Below are 22710 nucleotides of genomic sequence, written 5' to 3' on the forward strand. Positions count from 1 at the left end.
ATCACTATAGACCAACACACACACACAGATCAATGTGGAAGGAAAACTATTTTGGGGAGGAACTTGGTGGTCTGGGTTCTAGCACAAAGTCTGATACTGATCAGTAATTTGATTTGTCACAAGGCACTGGACTTCTCAGGACCCAGTCCCCCCATATTGCACAGAGATGAGACAGGCCCCTTCTGTAATAGTTCGAGCTGATTTTAAGTGTCACTTAACTGAGATTATTTAACAAAGCTTCCCAGCATTAAACATTAACATGGCTCTTTTTATAATGCACAGTTCGTTATCATGCTAATAAATGATTAATTAGAATTCTCTGTCTGGGCCAATAATTTGACAGGGCTTTTATGATTCATAATTTGTGCTGTGTTGTAAGGTTACCTCTCGAAACTGACATTCTAGCATTTATTGTTTTTTATTGCCTCTCTGAGGTGGCTTTGGAAGGAGATACCAGGTGACACATGTTTGAAAAGGGTTTAAAAGTTGGATGCAGTTGGAGTAGACGGTATTTATCTAGTAGGAGCAGTGGACTGGAACTGCTGTGACTTCAATGAGCGCTTGAGCAGAACAGCCAGCGATGGATAACTCAATGGTCTGTTTGGCCAATGCAACAGTTTGCAATGGCACGTCCTGTCTGGTACCAGAAAGCAACTTCAACGCCGTTCTAAGTACAGTCCTGAGCGTCGTCCTGACCATCCTGTTGGCTCTGGTGATGTTCTCCATGGGATGCAACGTGGAACTCAAGAAATTCCTTGGGCACATAAAGCGGCCATGGGGCATCTGTGTTGGCTTCCTCTGTCAGTTCGGGATCATGCCCCTCACAGGATTCATCCTCTCCGTGGCCTTTGACATCATGCCCATCCAAGCTGTAGTGGTCCTCATCATGGGATGCTGTCCAGGAGGGACTGCCTCCAACATCTTGGCCTATTGGGTGGATGGCGACATGGACCTGAGGTAAGATGTAAACCTCCCAGTACCGCATTAATGGCATTGAATTAACCTTCTCAGTAGCCTGTGGCATCTTGAATGCCCATCTGCTCTGCCATGGATATGGGGTCCAGCTGAGACAAGAGAGAGATGTCTTTAATTCGCCTTCCTGCACGGCTGCTGTGCTGTGTGAATTTAAGGGTTCTTTTCTGTGTTTGTGTTTTTGAATCTAACTCAGTTAACAAGGAGTTGGATAATTGCTGTTTCTCTTTGGGAAGAGTCCAAGTTTTTCCAAAAAAGAAATTCTTTCCAACCCAGAAGCTACACCTGAGAAAGTTTTCATTGGTATCAGGAAAAAAAAAAAAAAAAAAAACAAGAACTTTCTTTGTGGTGATGAGGAGTCCTGAATGGAATCATGAAATCAAAGTGTCCAGTAAACATTAGACCCTAGGATGAGACCATGACCACACACAGCCAGTTTTGGGGGACAAGATTTCTCTTGGTATAAAATCTAAAATAAAATTTTCAAAAATGTACATTTGCTTCACTTCTACTGGCATTAAATTAAAAAAAAAAAAGACTACAGCAGTTTTTTAAAAAATTAGGCTTACCTTCCTATAAAATAAACAGAGGATGGTTTCTCTGCTTCCCACAGAGAAATCTTAATTGTAGTGTTTGTCCATTTCATCCTATGCTAATCTGAACTAGCACTGGGGGGAAAAAAACTAATCGGAATAAGGTGAAGCATTAATGGGAGGGGACCAAGAATTTTAATGCTACAAGTTGAGTAGACAAATACGTTTTTCCTTCCCTCACCATTCCTCATTTCCGGTGAAAGGTGTGCATTTCTGCAAACCAGATGGGTATCAGGATAATGTGTGTTTATTAAATCCTGAACAGTAGGCAACAGGCTCTGTTCACCCCCTCAGCAACAACACTCAGAGAGACGCTCACGGTGGAGAAATATAACCACCGCAAACTGTCAAACTGGATTCCGGATTGACTCGGCACCTGGTGGGCACGCAGGAGCCCGCCACCTCAAGCTCTGCTGATGCGCATTTCTCCAGAAGCTTTAGAAAAATCACATCAACTGTATATCTTCACGTTACATCTCTCTCACATAAGGAAGTACCATCTCTTCCCTGTAACAGATTTTTTTTTTTCCTTAATGAAAGTCCTGTGAGGAGCAAAGGATGGCAAGTGCTGTTCAGGTTTAGTTAATCTGTGAACCGCCATATAGCAATAAGACCTCCTTACATTTCATCTCAGTCTGACCCGGATGGAGGCACAGGGGTGGGAATCTACAAGTGAGTCGAGGGGGGTAAAGTGAATTGAAGACAGGACTTTGCCACCAAACAGCTTTTATGTAATATTACGTAATGCAATTTTTCAACAAAATGAAAGAGCCTGTATCTCCATGTAAGGCTACACGTGTGATCATCTGTAAGATAGAAAAGTGTGTTTGGTGCTGAGTTGATCAGCTTTGGGGGTAGATTCCCTTCTGGGGGCTGAAATAGTAAAACCTTATCTAAAGGTTCTCACTCACACTTCCCTGTGGCTTAAAGGAAATTCTATTTCTCTGGAAACAGGAGATGATTATGTAATCTTGCTTCCCTTGCATAACAAATCCTGTAAGAAATAAAAATATTAAGAAATAAGAGAGCCAGAAGTAGAGTTTGAAATTGCAGTGGAAACCACCCAGCTGAATCAGGGTAGATGAATCCTTCAGCAAGTCAGAAGAAGTCCTCTTATAGGACTGCGGTGTTGAAAATGGTTAATTTTCATCCTGGAAAGTGTGCACGCCACGGATCCCCTTGTCTTGGGAACAATACCCGCCCAGTGCAGTCACCATACCTCTCTAGCAATTTCACCTCTCTGGAGCTCAAACAAGACCCAGTGAAAGACGTGGCACACCCAAAGTAAATCCTGCTTGATCTCACAGACGTTCTTCACACAGGACCTACTTACTTGCCCAATTCTCAAGCTTTGCTGTGCTTTTACCCAGCACAGAGGATGAGACACAGGAAGTTGGGGATGGGGGAGGCAATCTATTAGAGGGGCAGGATTGTGTCTCACGGCAGCAAGGTTCCCCCAAATCCTGACCTCAATTTAAAGATTAAAATGCCTCCAAAGCGAAAAACACAACTCACAAAACACAGCAGCTCTTCTTTTTTGTGACCCCATGGACTGTAGTCCCCAGGCTCCTCTGTCCATGGGATTCTCCAAGGAAGAATACTGGAGTGGGTATCCCCTTCTCCAGAGGATCCCAACGCAGGGATCAAACCCAGGTCTCCTGCATTGCAGGCAGGCAGATAGGATTCTTTACTGTCTGAGCCACCAGGGAAGCCCTCAGTTCTTTTAGGGACAGACAGCTCTATGAACCCGTCACCCAGAAGACACCACTGCATTTTAGTGGAACAAGTAATAGCGTATCAGGAATAATAATCCTTGAAAGGAGGTTAAATTATACCACGATGAAGGCGATGAATTGCATTATGCCTTGCATCTGTTAGAGGAAAAACTGTTGAAATATTTTTCTTTAGAAAATATATTTTAGAAAAATATACTTCTAAATATATTTTCTAACTTCAGAAAAGTAGATTTTCTTTAGAGCAAATTAAGAAAGTGACATCTCAGCTATCGGGAAACGGTTGGCCAACTTTTTTTTTTCTTTCCTTGTGGGCAGTGGATAACTAAAGTCTCATGATCATATGTGTGGATACAATTCTATCTAACCTTTGTATTTCCAGTTCTGTCCTCTGGGGACTTTAGCTTCTCCATTTCCACTTAAATTCTAGCAATGGCAGCTGAGATGTGACTGATTATGCCAACAGGTACCTGCACTAGTTGAGCAGATACCACAGAACAGGAGCAAATCAGTATCATTTGGCTTTCACTTTCCTGGGTGTGGTTTCAGGGGGAAATCAAATTCTCTCTCTCTCACCCCATCGTCTTTTCCAAAACCTGGGAAAGTGAAATCACTCAGTCATGTCCGACTCTTTGCAACCCCATGGACTGTAGCCTACCACGCTTCTCTGTGCATGGGATTTTCCAGGCAAGAATACCGGAGTGGGTTGCCATTTCCTTCTCCAGAGGATCTTCCCAACCCAGGGATCGAACCCAGGTCTCCTGCATTGTAGGCAGAAGCTTTACTGTCTGAGCCACCAGGGAAGTCATCAATTTGCAGTCTCTGGTGACTACACACACACACACACACACACACACATTACAAAATAGAGACCTTGCTAATGAAATCCTTGCTCACTGATGTACAGCAAGCAGTAGTTCAGCTCCTTCACTCCAGTCTAGAAAGTTGTCCTGGGAATCTGATCAGGAAACAGGTGTTTTCACCTGTTCTAGCCCTGTCATGGGTACATTAGGCACAAAATGTCTCAGGGAGAAACAGAGGTGTTTTCAGATGAATTTGCCAGAGGCCCAGGCTCACAGTTCTGGGAGCGAACACAGAGAGCCTCACCCCCTTGTGTCTGCTCTACACGCAAAGCCTCCCTGTTTTTGAATCTCCTTTCTTTAACAATGGCTTGGGCACACCGCACAGGTTTCCCTGGTGGGTCAGTCCTTAAAGAATCAACCTGCAATGCAGGAAACTGCCTGCAATGCAGGAGATGGAGGTTCGATCCCTGGGTCAGGAAGATCCCCTGGAGAAGGCAATGGCAACCCACTCCAGTATTCCTGCCTGGAGAATCCCATGGACAGAGGAGCCTGGCGGACTACAGTCCATGGGGTCCCAAGAGCCAGACAAGACTTAGCAGGTAAACTGCCACCACACCACCCAAGGATTTTTCCTTCCCGTTTTCTTTTTTCTCACTTCTTTGGGGAATTGCTGCCTGTGCACCCTTTCTCCCGTCCCCCCTAATTCCTTTACTGCTATGCACAGTCTACACTCTCTTCTATTATTTTCTAGGAAAGTAGGAAATTTTCTAGAAAAGTAGGAAAAGTTTCCAGATTTTCCTACCACCTCCTTTATTCTTCATCCAGGTGCCATTACATTTTTCATCTTCCAGCTTTGTGTTCGCTGTTATTTGAGTTGCTCTAGATTGACCCTCGGGCTTATCACAAATTCAAAGCAATTCCTCCCATTTCAATGATATATATGTCCAGCTCTCATTTAAGAATTAATTCAACACTATATGAATTTCCCTTTATTTTTCCCCTCAAAGGAACCAAGCCTTGCCTCTCTGCAGCATTTCTTTTTATTTACTGGCAAACACTTAGTAGACGCTGTTAGGAGCCACTCACAGTAAAAGCTCAGTTCAGTTCAGTTCAGTCGCTCAGTCATGTCTGACTCATTGTGACCCCATGGACTGCAGCACACCAGGCCTCCCTGTCCATCATCAACACCCGAGTTTACTCAAATTCATGTCCATTGAGTTGGTGATGCCATCCAACCAGTGTATTTTATCCTCAAACTAATCATCTGAGATTAGTATTAATACTATTACTTTCTGCATTTGATAAGTGATGAAATTAAGGCTCCAAACCTTGACAGAGGTAATAGCAGTGTATGTGAGAGTCCAAATCAGAATCCAGATCTATTCATTTATCCCTGTCCAGACTCTGAGCCTCCGTTCCATGCTGATTCTATGTCATCGCTTCCGCTGTCCAGCCTCACCTATATTCACTTCTTTTGCTGTTTCAAACTTGGTGTTTCATTTCTAATATGATTACAGTCTTTTGCATTTTTCATCACTGACTTCACCAAATTCCTCAACATTCACTGAATTCTCATTTATTGCTTTCTTTTAATTCCAAAAGGAAAACAAGAAGGAAAAAAATTCTCCCTGGTAGTGAATAGGGCTAAGACAAGAATTTAAACCAAGAAGTTTCTTTTTTTCTTATCTTATGTTTTCTCTTATTCCGATGTAAATGCAAATGCACGGTATAGTGTTTCCACTGTCGACCCCTTTGCTGTTTGTTGTTGTGGCTGTTGTTCAGTCACTCAGTCGAGTCTGACTCTTTGGGGCCCCATGGACTGCAAAACACCAGGCCTCCCTGTCCTTCACCATCTCCCGGAGCTTACTCAAACTCACGTCCATCAAGTTGGTAATACCATCCAACCATCGGGTCCTCTGTCGTCCGCTTCTCCTCCTGCCTTCTCCTTGCTGTTTGTAGAACTTCTGATTTTTTATATAAAATGACCTTTTCCTTTTGTTAATGTACCCTCCTACATTGCTCCTTAAAATCATTTATCTGAGTTGGTTTTCATCTCATTTCGAGTAGTTCAGCCCTTCATTCTCGTGCCCTCTGCAGTGTGTTAACGCTCCCGGTGGCCACTAAATCCAAACCATCCCCTTCTCCGGCTCCTGTCTTGGCCCTCCTCCTGGCCTCTGTGAAACTGCTTTTGCCAAACTCAAGACCATGATACAACTTCACAGATTGTCTTAGCAATGAGTCAGAATTGAAGCTTTTACAAAGAAATTTGAAAGAAAAATAAGGAGAGAAACAGACTTCCTCTCAAAAGATGTTCTCATGGTTAAAAACAAAAAGTACTCACCCATCTCTTAGCTGTGATCTAGGTAATGAACACTGCCCCCTTCTCCACCCGCTCTTGTCATCTCCACTCTGGAAAGCATATTGGATGAACTGGAATAAAAGTAATTTGATTATGGGAATAACTTTAAATCCATCCTAATTTATTTTTTAAAATAAAAGATAAAAAAGAGAATGACAAAGGAGGAGAGAGGGGAAAAAGTTGTCCACAAACTCCAGGACTTTACTTATAAGTAGGATCAAACACTGTTTATGACAAATTAACTTATTATTCTGGCATAGAACTCTGCCTTTAGCATCCTCTTGTGTATCTAAGTTAAGGTAACCTGTCACCATAATAGACTGAACCTCTTGGAAATACTTCATGTACATCCTCAGCATTGGTTACTGTTACACTATTTTAGCTCTACTAAGACAATTTTTTTTTTCTAAATCCTTTAAACATATTTTAAATGAGTTCATTCTGTTTGTTTAAAAAAAAAATATTATCAGGCAAGTTAAGCCCCCTGATAAACATTTCCCTATTCTTTATTTTGCAAAAACTGGGGTTTTTTGGGGGGCAGTGGGGGGGAGCTGGTGGTGTAAATAATTTAATATTTTCCTTGAAGTCCACGTATAATCCTTTTAAGAAGTTACTACTGGGATAGTCTCAGTGCTACAACTATTAGAGGGCCTTTCAGAAAAAATTCTCTGTGCCAAAACACAACACACACACACACATGCACACACACACACATGCACACATACCCAGTCGCCAGACAGGGTTAGGGCTAACTGGCTCCTTGAATCATTCTAAGCGCTGGACACACTGGGTCCCTCAGCCTGTGAGGTGGTAACAATTATGATCTTCATTTCACAGAGAAGGAAACTGGCCAAGAGAAGTCACGTAAGCTAAGAGCCACGTAGGTGGACAGCCCTGCTTCCAAGCCAGGCAGGGTCTGGCCCAGCCGTCTAAGGGCCACATTTCCTGGAAATAGACTATGCACCACCACCACCACCCCCCGAGTACCTTGCAGAGACTGGGAAGACCCGTTACCCAAAAGCCCTCCTCTATCCACACAGTGGTGCTGAAGAAGCATCATTCCATACCCTCCACCTCCATAGCCGATGTCTTCCTACTCAGCCAGGTCCACTCATTCACGTGCGGATGTTCTTGGGAGGAGACTCCCAGACCTTGGTTCTCTTTGAAGTTTTTTATATATAATTTTACTTACTTATTTGTTCTGTATTTCTGGCTGCCCTGGGTCTCCATGGTCTTGTGCAGGCTTTTCTCTAGCTGGGGCGAGCGGGGGTTACTCTTGGTTACAGCGCTCGGGCTTCTTGTTGCGGGGGCCTCTCTCTTTGCAGAGCTCAGGCTGTAGGTGCTTGGGCCTCAATCACTGTGCTCCACGGGCTCAGTAGCTGTGGCTCCTAGGCTTAGTTGCTCCGTGGCATATGGGATCTTCCCGGACCAGGGAATGAACCCATGTTCCCCGCATTGGCAAATGAATTCTTACCCACTGCACCACCAGGGAAGTCCCAGACCTTGGTTCTGCTGAACTCCATTTCCTGAATCTCTTAGCAGAAGTATAAACTAGGTCCACCCTGCCTGCTCTCCTGGTTTCTTTGATTTTTGAAGTCAGTTTCCTCTCCTTTTCTCAAGCTTTTGGGGGGTGGGTCAAGGAATAATTTGACTGCTTTAAGGAAAGACACCAAGACTTCTTCCCTTGGACATGCGCTTTCCTTCAGGGGCTGTGGAGACCCATCTCATCTTAAGCTGGACAGACACGCCAAAGCCCATGAAGTCTTGGCAGGTGTAAATATGTTTGCTGTTCTCTGAGTGGAGGTTCTCAGGGCGGCATGTCCAAGCACCTTGTACCTTGTTTAACAATGAGTTTAAGTTGTCACGAAATATCTTCTCTGATGCTTGAGAAGCAATGGAAAGTGAAAGTGTTAGTTGCTCTGTCATGTCTGACTCTTTGTGAACCCCGTAGACTGTAGCCTGCCAGGCTCCTCTGTCCATGGGATTCTCTAGGCAAGAATACTGGAGTGGGTTGCCATTTCCTTCTCCAGGGGATTCTTCCCGACCTAGGAATTGAACTTGAGTCTCCCGCATTGCAGGCAGATTCTTTAATGTCTGAACCACCGAGGGAGGCCTGAGAAGCAATGGGGAGGGAGACAGAATAGAAAGGGACTCAGTACAGATCTCACCATCTTGTCCCTGGTGTGGCCTGCACAGGACATGTATATTTCCATCCATCAGACCGGGCAGCACAGTTTGGAGAGAGTCTTTGGCAAGACTTTCTGATCATGGGTTGAGAAAGGAAACCACCTCTCCCCTGGAAAGCCCAGGTGGCCATGTCAACTTGCCCGTTTCCTTCCAGCGTCAGCATGACCACCTGCTCCACGCTGCTCGCCCTGGGGATGATGCCACTGTGCCTGTTAATCTACACCAAAATGTGGGTTGATTCGGGGATGATCGTGATTCCCTACGATAACATAGGTAAGTCACTTGTCGGGCCAGACCCTGAGCCTGGCCAGGCTCCCCTCTGCTTGCCCCTGGCTAGCTCCTCGGGCCAGGCTCAGCCTCAGCTAGACGTCACCTCTCACACCCTCTATAGTCTGTGCATGCTTGCTCTTTGGAAGAAAAGTTAGGACAAACCTAGGTAGTGTATTTAAAAGCAGAGGCATCACTGGGCCGAAAAAGGTCCTTATAGTCAAAGATACGGTTTTTCCAGTAGTCATGTATGGATGTGAGAGTTGGACCCATAAACAAAGCTGCATGCCAAAGAATTGATGCTTTTGAACTGTGGTGTTGGAGAAGACTCTTGAGAGTCCCTTAGACAGCAAGGAGATCCAACCAGTCCATCCTAAGGGAGATCAGTCCTGAATATTCATTGGAAGGACTGATGCTGAAGCTGAAGCTCCAGTACTCTGGCCATCTGATGTGAAGGACTGACTCATCTGAAAAAACCCTGATACTGGGAAAGATTGAAGGCAGGAGGAGAAGGGGGTGACAGAGGATGAGATGGTTGGATGGCATCACTGACTCAATGGACATGAGTTTGCACAAACTCCTGGAGATACTGAAGGACAGGGAAGCCTGGTGTGCTGCAGTCCATGGGGTCTGCAAAGAACCAGACATGTCTTAGTGACCGAACAATAACAAAGGCCGTTAGGACAAGTCTCGCCTGCGTTTGAATGAGGATTAGCAGAATCTGAATTCCGAACCTTGAGCCCATGGGAGAATTGGTTTTGTCCTCCGCTGAAATCACCAGGGAGAGGGGCTGATGGGAGGAACCCCTGGGCACAGCTGTCTGGACCTAAGGAGACTAGAGCCTGGTGCACAGGAGGCTCTGTCCTTCCCATAATCCAGAGCACAACTAATCCAGGGGGGACGAGTCTGCTCCCAAATACTCAAGTTAAAGAAATCCGAAAAAACATTCCACTGATGATTTCAAAATAGGGCCCCCAGTAAGCAATGGCCACGAGAAGCCTTCAGGTGAAACACACTGTTTATAACTGTCCCCTGGGGACCGTGTCTTGATTCAGAAGATGATCTACTGACCCAGCTTGTGTATCCAGTCCCAGGAGTCCAATGTGCAAGCTATAACTCTGTGTCCACTCGTCTCAGCTCCCAGATGGTCACCTCCACACCCAAAGGGCTTCCATTTCTAGGGGAACACATAATGGCAGGAGATTAGGTACCTGGTGGAACGTGGGGTCAAGGGCAGGACAGGATAGTTCCTGGTCTACGCAAACCAGGCATCTGCCAGAACCAGGACCATTGCAGCTGAGATGTGGGTGAGTTAGCACATCAGGACCCATCGCTGGTATGCTAATAGTCTTTTCTCAGCTGCCCTTAGAGACACGTGTCTCCCTAATGGGCTGCCACAAAGAGGTGTGGGGGTCTCATGGAAGGGTGCATGTGAATAAAGACTGAATGGTGCCTCAGAAGGATGGTTGGTTGTAAACAGGATTCCTGTTGGCATGGAGAGCTGTCCTGGATGGCTTCCATGTCTAAGAAAGATTGGCTCTGTGATTATTTAAAAAAAAAAAAACATGATTCAGGTCTACACAACTGAATCAGAACAAACTTTGGCACACCCCCTGGGAACAATCTGTATTGTCGTATCTTCAGATGGTCTCTACTTTCTCTCTATTCCTACCATGGCCATTAGACAACCCCTTCCCCATTCCTCCCAAAAAGCGGTTCTTTTTGGCACACGTGTTCAGAATGGGATTTCCCCTCCAGTGGTCCTTCTACTGACCCCAGGGAACTCCTTCCTGCCAGGCGTCATCTACTGCAAGTAGGCCTTAGCTGACCCTGCACAACCACCTGCCCAGGCCTCATGCTGCTCAACCCCCAGTCTGCCACCTGGGAAGGGCACCTTCCTAAAGAGTGCAGTTTTTTTGAGTGGTGTACACTTCTCACAGAACTTGTTTGCTGAATGAGAATTTTTAATTCTAAATCACTTGTTGTTTAAGAAAAAATTTAAGTCTTAAAGTATCCTCCTCTTAATATTCATTCCCTTCTGGAAAATGCCCCATGGCAATATTGGGAAATTCTAACTACAGTGTGAATGATTGATAGCAAGGAAAAGAAAGTGAGAAAGAGTCATTAGTACCCCCAAAGGAGAAAGACGTCATCATACAAGACATGAAGGGCGAAAAGGAAAAGAAAATAGAAGTGAAGAGAAACAGAGAGGAAAAGATTAAAAAAATCTTCAATGAGAGCCTGCCAAACAAAGATATTAACTCCGCTTATTCACCATTTTGTCCAGGCCTGTTTTCCAACCTAATCTTCTTGCTGTCCGTTAATGTGGAAAACACACAACCTGATTAATTAGCAAGACATTATCACTACTTTTTCAACGAGGCAATTTAGGCTCAGGACATATGTTTAATTTGTCCAAGATGACAGGGAAGCTGGGCGTAGCCCTCCCGTCCGCTCTCACCCTGCTCCGTGGGCAGGGCCGTTGTGCCTAGCTCCCATACGGTGCTTCCGATGTTCTGATAACTCAACAAACACTCCCTGAGTCCCTCCAGAGGATGAGAGCTAGGTAGAGACCAAGGCCACTTGCGTAGCCGGTAACACCGCAAACACCGCAGCAAGTTGCTGTTTCTCCTCCTCCCTCAAAGCATTTGAAGAAGTCTAGGACCAGGAACCGTGCATCCAGTTCACCATCGGATTCTCACATCAGCACCGTGAGACAGAAAGCTACCCATTCCACAGATGGGGAACCCAAGACTCAGGGGCACAAAGGACTCACAGTTCTCACAGCTTGTGAATAAGGTCCCGCTCTGAGTCTGTCTGGCTCCAGTTTCCACCACGTGACTCTATTCCCCATTCTCTTTCCTTCTCTTTTTTTCTTTCTCCCTTCTTCCCTCTAGTACCTGCCACATAAACTTGGTTAAAGATCCAGTTATGGTTCAGATGGCACGACTGTAAGCAGAGGCTTTCACATCGAAATAGACAGGTATTTGCCACAGAGAGCTCAGGCACACAGGGAATAAGGTACACAAGATCCAACCTGCTGGGGAGTAAAGGATGACAACAAGCCACCTCTCCAGGCAGGAGTCCTACATTCTGAAAGAGACGAAGGGCAAAGGGTGTCTTTTCCAGCGAACTGTGAGTCAACTTTCAAACTTTATGCGGTCTCGTATGGATCAAGAGAGGAAATGCAATTCTGCCATCGACTTGAGCAGCTGGTCCTGCTTGTGTGTGTATCCTGCAGCCTCAGGCTGCCCCCAAAAGATAAAGACTCAGCAAGGAGGGGCCGAACATGGAGCTGGGCTGCCTTTGCACAGACCCAACGTGTGACAAATACATCACCAAAGCCCAATCACACTCACATTCCAATCACAGTATCAGTCCCCAGATGGAAGACGCTACAGGACGGTTGATATGCATCAGCATGGTTTTCCTTTAAGGCGGACAAACATCCTTTTAGGGAATAGTCTGGAGACCCAGAGGAAGAATGTTCCTCCCAAGAGCGGGATGCAAGGGCCCCCAAAGGGGATTTTTCTAGGAGCTCTTACCAGGATGTCCATCAGTGACCCTTTTCATTTCCTCTATTCCACCATTTTCTCCTTCTTCTTTCATTCCTGTTTTTCTTTTTTCTTTTCCTGCTTTTGGTACACTTAGCTATTACTTAATCCCATTGTGTAATTTCTGGGGAAAAGTCATTGCAGACCCTTATACTGCCAGGACGGCCAGAAGGCTGCAAAGACTTTATGTTTTTATCACTATTACATTCGTTTTAAATTGACATTTACAGACCTGGAATCCAGAATCCATTTCCCAGTCCTAGTTCTATCTACTCCAGTACCGAGCAACACCCACTCTCAGAATTTCATTATTCGACTCCACTTTCTCCTGGTGCTTTAAAAAGATGTCTGAAAAAGAAACAGCCTGTGAGAACTTACAAGTTGTTTGGTGGTATATTATCTAAAAGCAGCCACTGGACAAACGAGTATTAAATAATAAGGAGAAACAAACCGCATGTCTCAAGAACAGCAGTAAATTTAACACGGAGAAACTGAAGCATGACTCTTTCATCTGGCTGGGTGAGCACGTGCCTGCAAAGAAGTATAATTACTTGAGAGGTCGCCAAATATATTATCTCATGGAAAATTTAAAGCATGCTTTTTCAACCTATTGTCTCACCTCTCTGCTGCAGGTTTGAATCACCCTAGTCAATCTTTACTCAAAGTCGTTAGCCACAGAATGCCTGCAGAATCCTGGACTTTTTTCTTTTATTTCTACTACTGTGAAGTAACAGACAGATGTTAACTATCATCTTTGTACACCCCAAGAATACACACACACACACACACACACACTTTGAAAAGATATTTTTCATAGGATATAAAACTCCAAAGCCAAATAAGCCAAGATGCTGACAAGTTGAAACTAAAAGATATCAATTGATAGTATAAGGAAGTCTAAAAAAATTAATCTAGGATTTAGGGAAAGGATTTATATCATCAATATAATTGATTTTTTCCACCAGAAATATTGAATTATTTACTGGAGTAGGTGAAGAAGTAGAGTTTGTGGGAGTTTGTTTGTTTTTTATTATTTAGTGTCTTCAGGAAAGGAGTCTGATCTACATCCTAAACCTTTTGGAGGCCGCTTATTCTTGTTTTCATCCTCCCTGTGCTGCGTTCTGTCACTCCCACTGCTCTCTGTCACCTTCAGGTATATCTCTGGTGACTCTTGTTGTTCCTGTCTCCCTTGGAATGTATGTTAACCACAAGTGGCCCCAAAAAGCCAAGATCATCCTTAAGGTAAGAGTCCCGTGTCACTCACGGCACCAGCAGCACACTCAAGGCCCCAACGTGTGCGCTGCAATGACGAGTCTCTCCATCAACAGAACTGGTTTTCTCATGGGATCAGAAAGCCCCTTCTAAGGGGCCTTCGTTAGTAGACACGCAGCCCACTCCTCTGGAATGCCCTTCCCTGTCCACATGGCAAGTTTCTATCCACCCTTTGGGATTCCCAGTTCACCCCCTTCAAATGTTGCCTCTTGGCTTTTTCCTACTCTGTACACCCACAGCATTTTATTTTACCTCTGCTCTGTGGGTTTGTATTATAAAATATATCTAGACAGCTGTCTTAGAAAATAGGTCATGTCTTTCTCACCCCTGTATCCGTATGGCCAATCCAGTGCCTGGCAAATGATAGATTTTATATTTATATAAATATATATATATGTGTGTGTGTGTGCATGTATATGGGTAAGTGTATATATACAGATATAAAAATATATTAAATATATAATGTGTGTATATTACACACATATATAGATAGAAAATGATACATATATATATACACATACAAATGATGATATATATAATGAGTAACCATTCATTCCCTTTCACCAACTATATTCTAACCAGATGAGATGGAGATAGATTATACAGATATATAGACATGGACTGTATGCGTGGCTGAGTCCCTTCACTGTTTGCCTGAAATTATCACAACACTGTTAATTGGCTATACTCCAATACAAAATATAAAGTTCAAAAGGAAAAAAAAAGATGTATATATATGGACAGATTCCACTTCCCAGTGGGCAAAATAAGCCATTTAGTGTTCTTTTTTTCCTCTCACAAAAAAAAAAAAAAAAATTATCATCTCCATTTCTTTTTTTTTAATGTGAAAAGGAGACAGTAATAACGCTGGTTTGGCTCGCCCATGCCTTTTTAACTTTCATAGAGTTTCATCTCCACTTTCTCATTACCAAGACAATCATAAAAGGTGACTAGGGCAGGATTTCATCTTCAATCCTAGATGAAAAAGCTGTACCTCGGAGAGGGTTCATGACTGACTTAAGGCAGGCAGGCAGGGGGAGGTGAATTTGGAAGCCAGGTCTTCTGATTCTTCCTGGAGTGGGTTCTCCTCCCCTGTGACAAGGATGATTTGCAAGTAGAACATCTTCTTCGGGCCAACTGAGATTAACAGCACTCCGTGTCCTGTTAATCTTCCTATAACTGGAAGCATGGGGCAAGCACCAGCATTTCCCATGGGTCTACCATGACCATTGGGCAAGAGACACACAGAGGGGTCACTGTTCTCATTTTCGCAGAAGGAAAAAGAGCCTTAGGCTTCTTCTCCCAAAAGAGTACTTGAGTTTGCTTTGACTCACCATTGTTGCTGCTGTTGTGTCTCTCTTCCAGATCGGATCCATCACAGGCGCCCTGCTCATAGTGCTCATAGCCGTGGTTGGAGGCGTGCTCTACCAGAGTGCCTGGATCATACAGCCCAAACTCTGGATCATAGGAGCCATATTTCCCATAGCTGGCTACTCCTTAGGGTTTTTTCTGGCTAGGATAGCCGGTCAGTCCTGGCACAGGTATGGTGTTTTTAGTAAATCAGACTAGGAATTTCCTTCTGTAATAGCCACTGTATTCTTCTGCTCCGTGTGGGTGTGTGCACACGTGCTTAGCCATGTCCACCTCTTTGCAACCTCATGGACTGTAGCCCACCAGGCTCCTCTCTCCATGAAATTTCTCAGGCAAGAATATTGGAGTGGGTTGCTGTTTCCTACTCCAAGAGATCTTCCAGATCCAGGGATCAAACCTGCATCTCCTGCATCAGCAGGCAGATTCTTTACCACTGAGCCCCCTGGGAAGCCCAACTCGTTTGCTGCTGCTGCTGCTAAGTCACTTCAGTCATGTCCGACTCTGTGTGACCCCATAGACGGCAGCCCACCAGGCTCCCCCATCCCTGAGATTCTCCAGGCAAGAACACTGGAGTGGGTTGCCATTTCCTTCTCCAATGCATGAAAGTGAAAAGTGAAAGTGAAGTCGCTCAGTCATGTCCGACCCTCAGCGACCCCATGGACTGAAGCCTTCCAGGCTCCACCATCCATGGGATTTTCCAGGCAAGAGTACTGGACTGGGGTGCCATTGCCTTCTCCGCAACTCGTTTGCTAGGGCTGCTCAAACAAAGTACCAAAAACTGAGAGGCTTCAACAGCAGAAATTTGTCTCCCAGTTCTAGAGGACAGATGCCCAGAATCTGGGTGTCAGCAGGATTGGTCCTTTGTGAGGAATAAAGGGGAGTCTGTTCAGGTCCCTCCTCTTGGCTGATAGATGCATCTTCCCGTTTGTCCTCACACTGCCTTCTTTCTAAGGATGTCTGTATGTTCATATTCCCGCTTTTCATAAGGACACTGGTCGTATTGAACTAGGGTACATCCAAATCATCTGTCTTCACTATTAATAATTGTATCTTAGTGACTTTATTTCCAAATAGTGTCCAAATCTGAGGTCCTGAGGGTTAGGACCTTTAGCATATGCATCTAGGGAAATACAATTCAACCTAGAACAGCTGCAAATACAAGGCAAATTCAAAATGTCTCGCCTGTCATAGCGTTCACCCTATTTCTGAATACATCACTCTGAGTAGATGCATTCATTCCTAAAGGATGCACATTCCCCAGGAAGACGACACTGACTGCCTCTTGTTGTTCAGATGCTCCTGGACCCCTCCCATACAGTGCATGCTGAGCTCCTCTGCAGTCACATAGTCTTATTCTCCAAACAAAGCGACTTCAACAAAAGCATCCACATCAGCCTTGTGACCTACAAGGCTCCTCTAGATGAACTTATGATCCACACAGGTTTTAGTACGTGTGGGCCTGCTACAAGGAAGGACATTTCATCTCCAACCAGCACATCGGAATGTAATTTTATTTTATCATTTTTATTTATATAAAATGTATTCAGTATTCTGTTGAATAAGTATATATCACTTATAAATGAACATTATCCAATATATTAAGTATAACATACATAAATTATACATATGTGCACTATAGAAATGGATGACAAAATATTGTCTACTGCTCAGAGGGTAAAATAAGCTAACTGGTGTTCCTTGTTCCTCTGGACCAGAAATATTATAAACCTCAATTTTTTTAATGTAAAGAGGAGAAAACAGTAACAGCAGCTTTTGTTTACACAAGACTTTTTAACGTTTATAGAGGTTTTTTTAATTTAATTTTATTTTTATTTGGAGGATAATTACTTCACAATTAGTGATGGTTTGTGCCATCCATCACCATGAATCAGCCACAGGCTGATGTCCCCTCCCTCTTATACACCCCCCCACCTCCCTCCCTATCTCACCCCTCTAGGTTGCCATAGAGGTTTTATAGAGGTTCATATCCATTTTCTCATTATTACAGCAATCATTAGGGTGACTAGAGTAAGATTTCATCTATGTATATGTAGAGAAAAAGATAAAATATCTATATTATCTAATAATATATTAATAAGTTACATGTTTATCTAATATAAATAAAACTATGTGAATAAATGCATTAAAACAGATATATTTATACATACATATATATGTACTTGTTCTCACATCTGCTTTTTTTTCTGGAGTAATTTTTTTTTAGAATAATTTAGTGCTGTGTTATCTTCCCGTGTACAGTAAAGTGATTGCTATACATATGTGCATATTGTTTTTCAAATTCTTTTCCATTATAGATTGTTAGAAGATATTGAGGGTTTCCCAGGTGGCTCAGTGGGTAAAGAATCCACCTGCAATGCAGGAGACGCCAGAGACATAGGTTCAGTCCCTGGGTCTGGGAGATCCCCTGGATGAGGGCAAGGCAACCCACTCCCGTATTCTTGCCTGGAAAAGCCCATGGACAGACGAGCCTGACGGGCTACAGGCTATGGGGCCGCAGAGTCGGACACGACTGAAGCGACTAAGCACCCTGTATAGTGGGTCTCCTTGTTGATTACCTCCTTTATATATAGCGGTGTGTGTCTGTTAATCCCAAACTCCTAGTTTACCCCTCCCCGCCCTCCACCATCCCCTTTGTAACCGTAAGTTTTCTACACTCATGTCTGCTTCTACTGTTCACAATAACAAAGCAGAACAACACCCAGAACAAACCGGTGAAAACACTGGCTGTCCGGACCTCTCCTTCAGGTGCCGAACCGTTGCTTTGGAAACAGGGATGCAGAACACACAGCTGTGCTCCACCATCGTCCAGCTCTCCTTCACCCCCGAGGAGCTCAACCTCATATTCACCTTCCCCCTCATCTACAGCGTCTTCCAAATCATTGCAGCAGCGCTGTTCTTGGCAGGTGAGGAACACTCACATTCACCTTTCATGGTGACGCGCTTCTTTGAGGAATCCTCAAGTTGCCAGTATGGCATTTTTTAATTCCCTGTTTCTGGCAAGTGAAATAAGTGGGTGGTAAAAGTCGCCCATATTATTATGACTTGATATTAAGCATATCAAGATGATGTACTGAGAAAAATGATTCCCTGGAGTAGGAAATGGCAACCCATTCCAGTGTTCTGGCCTGAGAAACGCCATGGACTGGAGGGTTACAGTCCACGGGGTCACAAAGGTCAGATACAATGAGTGACACACACTCACACACACACATACAGCATATTTATCAGAAAATTGGTGTAACAAGAGCCATTTATCAGGCTGTTATATTGGAAGACATATATGTGTACATATATTATTTATATATATATTTATTTATTTATATATATTTTACTAGCCATACATTTTTTACTAGATTAATATACTATATTATATATAATATATATATTATATATAGTAGATATATATAGATATATATATATAGATATATATAGATATATATAATAGATAAATATACATTTACTAGATAAATATACATTATATATATTTTACTAGCCAACATACAATTGAAACAGTTGAAGCACACTCATTCTTTATTTCAAGTATGGGGAATAGCAAGCCTGATTTTTTTTTTATTTTATTCTAATGTAGCATATAGCTTTGATCCATTAGTCCCTGCCACTTGCCAGCCTTCACCTGCCTGAAACTTTTCTCAACATTTTCTAATGACTGGAGATATTTGACCTTTGTTTTCAAACTCTGATTTTCTTTATTTTTAATAAAGAAACTTCACATTTAAGCTTCATGGCACTTTAATAGGGACAGCATAGTGAAGGCGGATGAAAAATTAACATGACTCTTAAGTGATCCAATGAGCAGAGGTACAGTTTTGCTTTTCCACTTAGCTCCAATAGGTATTCAACTGGCCCATGGGAGCTAATCGTTCTCCACACTGTGGTCTTGAATGTCGTTCTCGAAGCACAGTTTTCCTTCCTAGAATTGGGCCCTCTGGATCCATTAGAAACATTCCAGTGAGTTATCACCGGTCCAGGACAGAGGGCTCCATGGCCTAATTACCTTGTTTTCTCTTTGTTGGAGATGCACCCAATTTGGTGCACTGTGGGATTTTTCCAAATAAGTACTGGCGGCATCTACCAGACAAACCAGAGAAAGTAGACTGGCGATAGAGCAGTCGCATAGATTTACTAGTTAGATAACTAATTCAGCAGGGATTAATAGATAAGCTGAAGGAATAATGGAAAAGTGGGTAATAGCATCGGTCTTACATTTTGCCACAGTTTTAGCATCAAGAATACAAACCAGGAGGCGCTTCTCCTAAGGACATGCAGTGCTGAGACACATATTTTGGTGAAAAGATTATAAGTCTAAATGTTTTTTGGACCAACGAAAGGAAAGAAGGAGGGAAAGAAGGAAGGAGGAAATAGTTTGGTTAAATAAAATCAGTGCTAAGGTGAGGATTCCTGGCTTAAAACAGTTCGTAATAAAAGTAGAATATTTTAATTAACCACAAGATCAATTCAATAGCGTCAATAGCTCAGTGGCTTCGAAACAAATATATTAGAAGCGAGGGGATCAACCATGGAGATATGGATCTTGACATGTGACGACACTGGAAGCAGGCTGTTGTCTTTCTCAGCTGTGCGTCATCAGGAGAGTTGGCATTTACTGATCGTCTCCCAGGTTGCACTACGCACTTGAGCATTTTATCTCACAATTGCCCTATGAGACAGATAGCACTATTATATCAATTTTAAGTGTGAGGTACTGGAATCCGAGGGTGCCAATAAATAATACCATCTCTTCCCCTATTGACTTTGGAACCAAATGAGAAGTAGAAGGGAAAAAATATCAGATACTTAGATAACAAAATAGCACGTTTATTGTATTCAATTGATAAAGCTTAATTAGAAAATACAGCTGGCAACAATGACCAGATTGGACTTGTTAATACCACCCCTTTTCATTGCTTCCCACGGGTGCATTTAGCACACAGATACATCAACCCCAGGCTAGTCTGTCCAGGTGCGAGCTGATCTCAAAAATATGCTGACACAAGGCTGCTATGAGAGACTAGCAGCTTCATGGAAGACAGGAAGGCTGATCACTCATCAGCCAAGGCCCCGCCATCATGGGAAGAAGTGAGTGAAGGCTGGGAGAGACAGTTATTCCAGCTCAACTCCTCCAACACAGACCAGCAGACCAAGGTCTTGACAATGCACCTTAGCTTATCTGTTGAGGACCTGTGCATAACCGGGAGATGGTAGGGACAGAAGACGTGCTTCTGTGGTTGTTACTACTAAGTACCAGCAACCTAACTGATGCCTGCCGAAATCAGGTGAGCGCATAGCCCGTCGTTGTGTGCTAGGTCCTTCTGCAGTGCGATCGCCCCTCTTACCATGAGTGATCCATGGAACTCAGAGCGGGGGTCGTGCTCACTACTTGCCTCCCGCCCACAGAAAATGCCAACTGTTTTTTGAGTCACCAATTACAACGCCTGTCCAATGTAAGTTGGCAGCTGATTACTATGAAATTTGCTTCATCTGCTGTGTGTTGTTTTCTAGTGTACGTGGTATACAAGAAATATTACAGAAAAAACAATGTGGAATTTCCAGAGGGCAAAGACAACGAACCAGTACCTAAGTCATCGTTCTAACAAATCAATGAATGATTTCAACCAGACGAAAAGCAACCATCAGTGGACCAAAAAGCATCCTAAAGAATATGCTTTAGCTCTAACAAATACTTAATTCTTTGTTTGGATAGGATATTTGGCAGAAAAAAAGTTACGGTGAAAATTTAAATTTGAATTGAATTCATGTATTGGTTTCGGTACCAAGTGACTGGCAATCCAAATATTTAATGTAACAAATATTTGTACACATGTATGTGATTTTATATATATATATACACACACACACGTATACATTGGTTTTTAATATGGCCCCAAAATATCCTTGAACATCAGACTAAAGCCAACATAGGACACAAGAGAATTGAATAATCAAATTAGAATCCAGCCCATAACTCGATAGGGATTTTTTACATCTGTCACTCAGCCTTGGGAGTCCAATGATGCTCACTTGATTTTTTGCAGGAAAAACAGAATTCTTCAAATTCAATGGCTTGAGTTTGGCAAAGCTCTTTGAGCCCTGGAGACTTGCCCGTATGACTCTGGTTACTATGACAGCGGGTTCACAGGAAGCCCGCACAGCAGACATTCTAGAGCAGAGAGGGGGCGGTAGGCACAGAGAGCAGGAGATGCATTGGAAGAAATAAGACTGCTCTGGTGGGTGAACTCCATTCAACGGGAGATCATGGCAAATACAAGGAAAAGCAAAAAAACCAGAAACTTGCTTGAAATGTGAGACCAGAGTCAATGAGATACACAGGAGTAAGTAGAGTAAGAATGAAGCCAGGGAGCCAGTGGGGAAATGAGTAAGGTATCACACAGTGAGGAAGAGGAGGACAAACCCAGGGCCCAGAGTGGGAAGGGCATGGCCAGCTAAGTCCCTGGGCTGCTGTAAACAGGCTAACAGGAGGAAGCTAAGAGGATTTGGACAATGGCAGCGAGGTTTCAGGGCAAATGTGGAACAGCTGGCCGACAGTCGGGTCTCCATCACCAGGCTAATTTAATCTCCTTTCCTTCACTCTGCAGTGATTCATTCTCAATTCAGTTCAGAGTGGGTTAGTTCCATTTTCTATTGGGTTGACCAAAAAAATTCGTTTGGGTTTTTCCGAAAGATAGTACAGGAAAAACCCAAACGAGGTTTTTGGCCAACCCAGTATTCGGCCATTTTTCACTGCCTCATCCATTGCCTTTCAGACGTCTCGGTTTCCAAGGGCCTTTTGCATTTGGTTGGTGTGAGTTTGGGTCAAGCTGGTGCCTCAACATTACAGGATCATGAATTATAGGATCAGCTCTTAGCTCTTCAAGTATCAACGGGGAGGGACTCTGCTTTTAAATGCGTCCCATTTATGCCTCATTATACTAGGTTCACATTTACAATTGAATGAGTCCTCTGTATGCTTCCATTGTCAAGCAAACATATTAAAAGGAACTAGGGATTTGTTTAAAGGCTAGTAGGGGAGAGGTTTTACCAATCTTCCTATTAGGGAGGGTCAAAGACTATTGTTCCAAATGGTGCAAAAGGAAGACTTTTCACTCTGTCTGTCAAGTTCTTCCTACACTTGTCTCATAAATGGGAAGCAGGCAGGTGCATTAAAGACATGCCATGAATTCATATCATAATTTTAAGATGCCCAAAGTCAAGGGCCTGGATGCCAGCAGCTGCAGCAAGCAGATTTTTTCCTCCCTGTTCATCAAGATATGTAAGTCAAACAGAATTTGGCTCTCTTATACAACGTAGTATCTTGTGAGTTGCAGGGGTTTTTTTCTAATGTGCTAGAGGGAAGAAAAATAGCTGAGCTTTCTCAAATGAAAGCTCTCTATTTTTAAATGGGTTTGAAAGCCTGATTAAATTATGCATTTTATTGCCTCTGTGAGTATCCTATTAAACGAATATTTTATTTTAAAGGCTTGAATAAATGAAAATAATTTTTGTAATGACTGGGCTGGTCTATTTGGATCTTTGCAACCACTGTCTTCAGTGTTCAGTTCC

General features: G+C 43.4%; 1 protein-coding gene across 1 annotated transcript; it reads left to right on the forward strand.

Annotated features, from left to right (window-relative positions):
• The first annotated feature begins 580 nt into the window (after positions 1-580).
• On the forward strand, positions 581-21195 carry SLC10A2 (solute carrier family 10 member 2). The gene is made up of 6 exons (XM_006042226.4): positions 581-957; positions 8802-8920; positions 13622-13710; positions 15106-15281; positions 17878-18035; positions 20653-21195. The coding sequence occupies exons 1-6, from the start codon at positions 581-583 to the stop codon at positions 20742-20744; spliced, it is 1011 nt and encodes a 336-aa protein (XP_006042288.3). The 3' UTR covers positions 20745-21195.
• The last annotated feature ends 1515 nt before the right edge of the window (positions 21196-22710 follow it).

This window comes from Bubalus bubalis, chromosome 13, assembly GCF_019923935.1.
Source record: "Bubalus bubalis isolate 160015118507 breed Murrah chromosome 13, NDDB_SH_1, whole genome shotgun sequence".
Classification (NCBI taxonomy): Eukaryota; Metazoa; Chordata; class Mammalia; order Artiodactyla; family Bovidae; genus Bubalus; species Bubalus bubalis.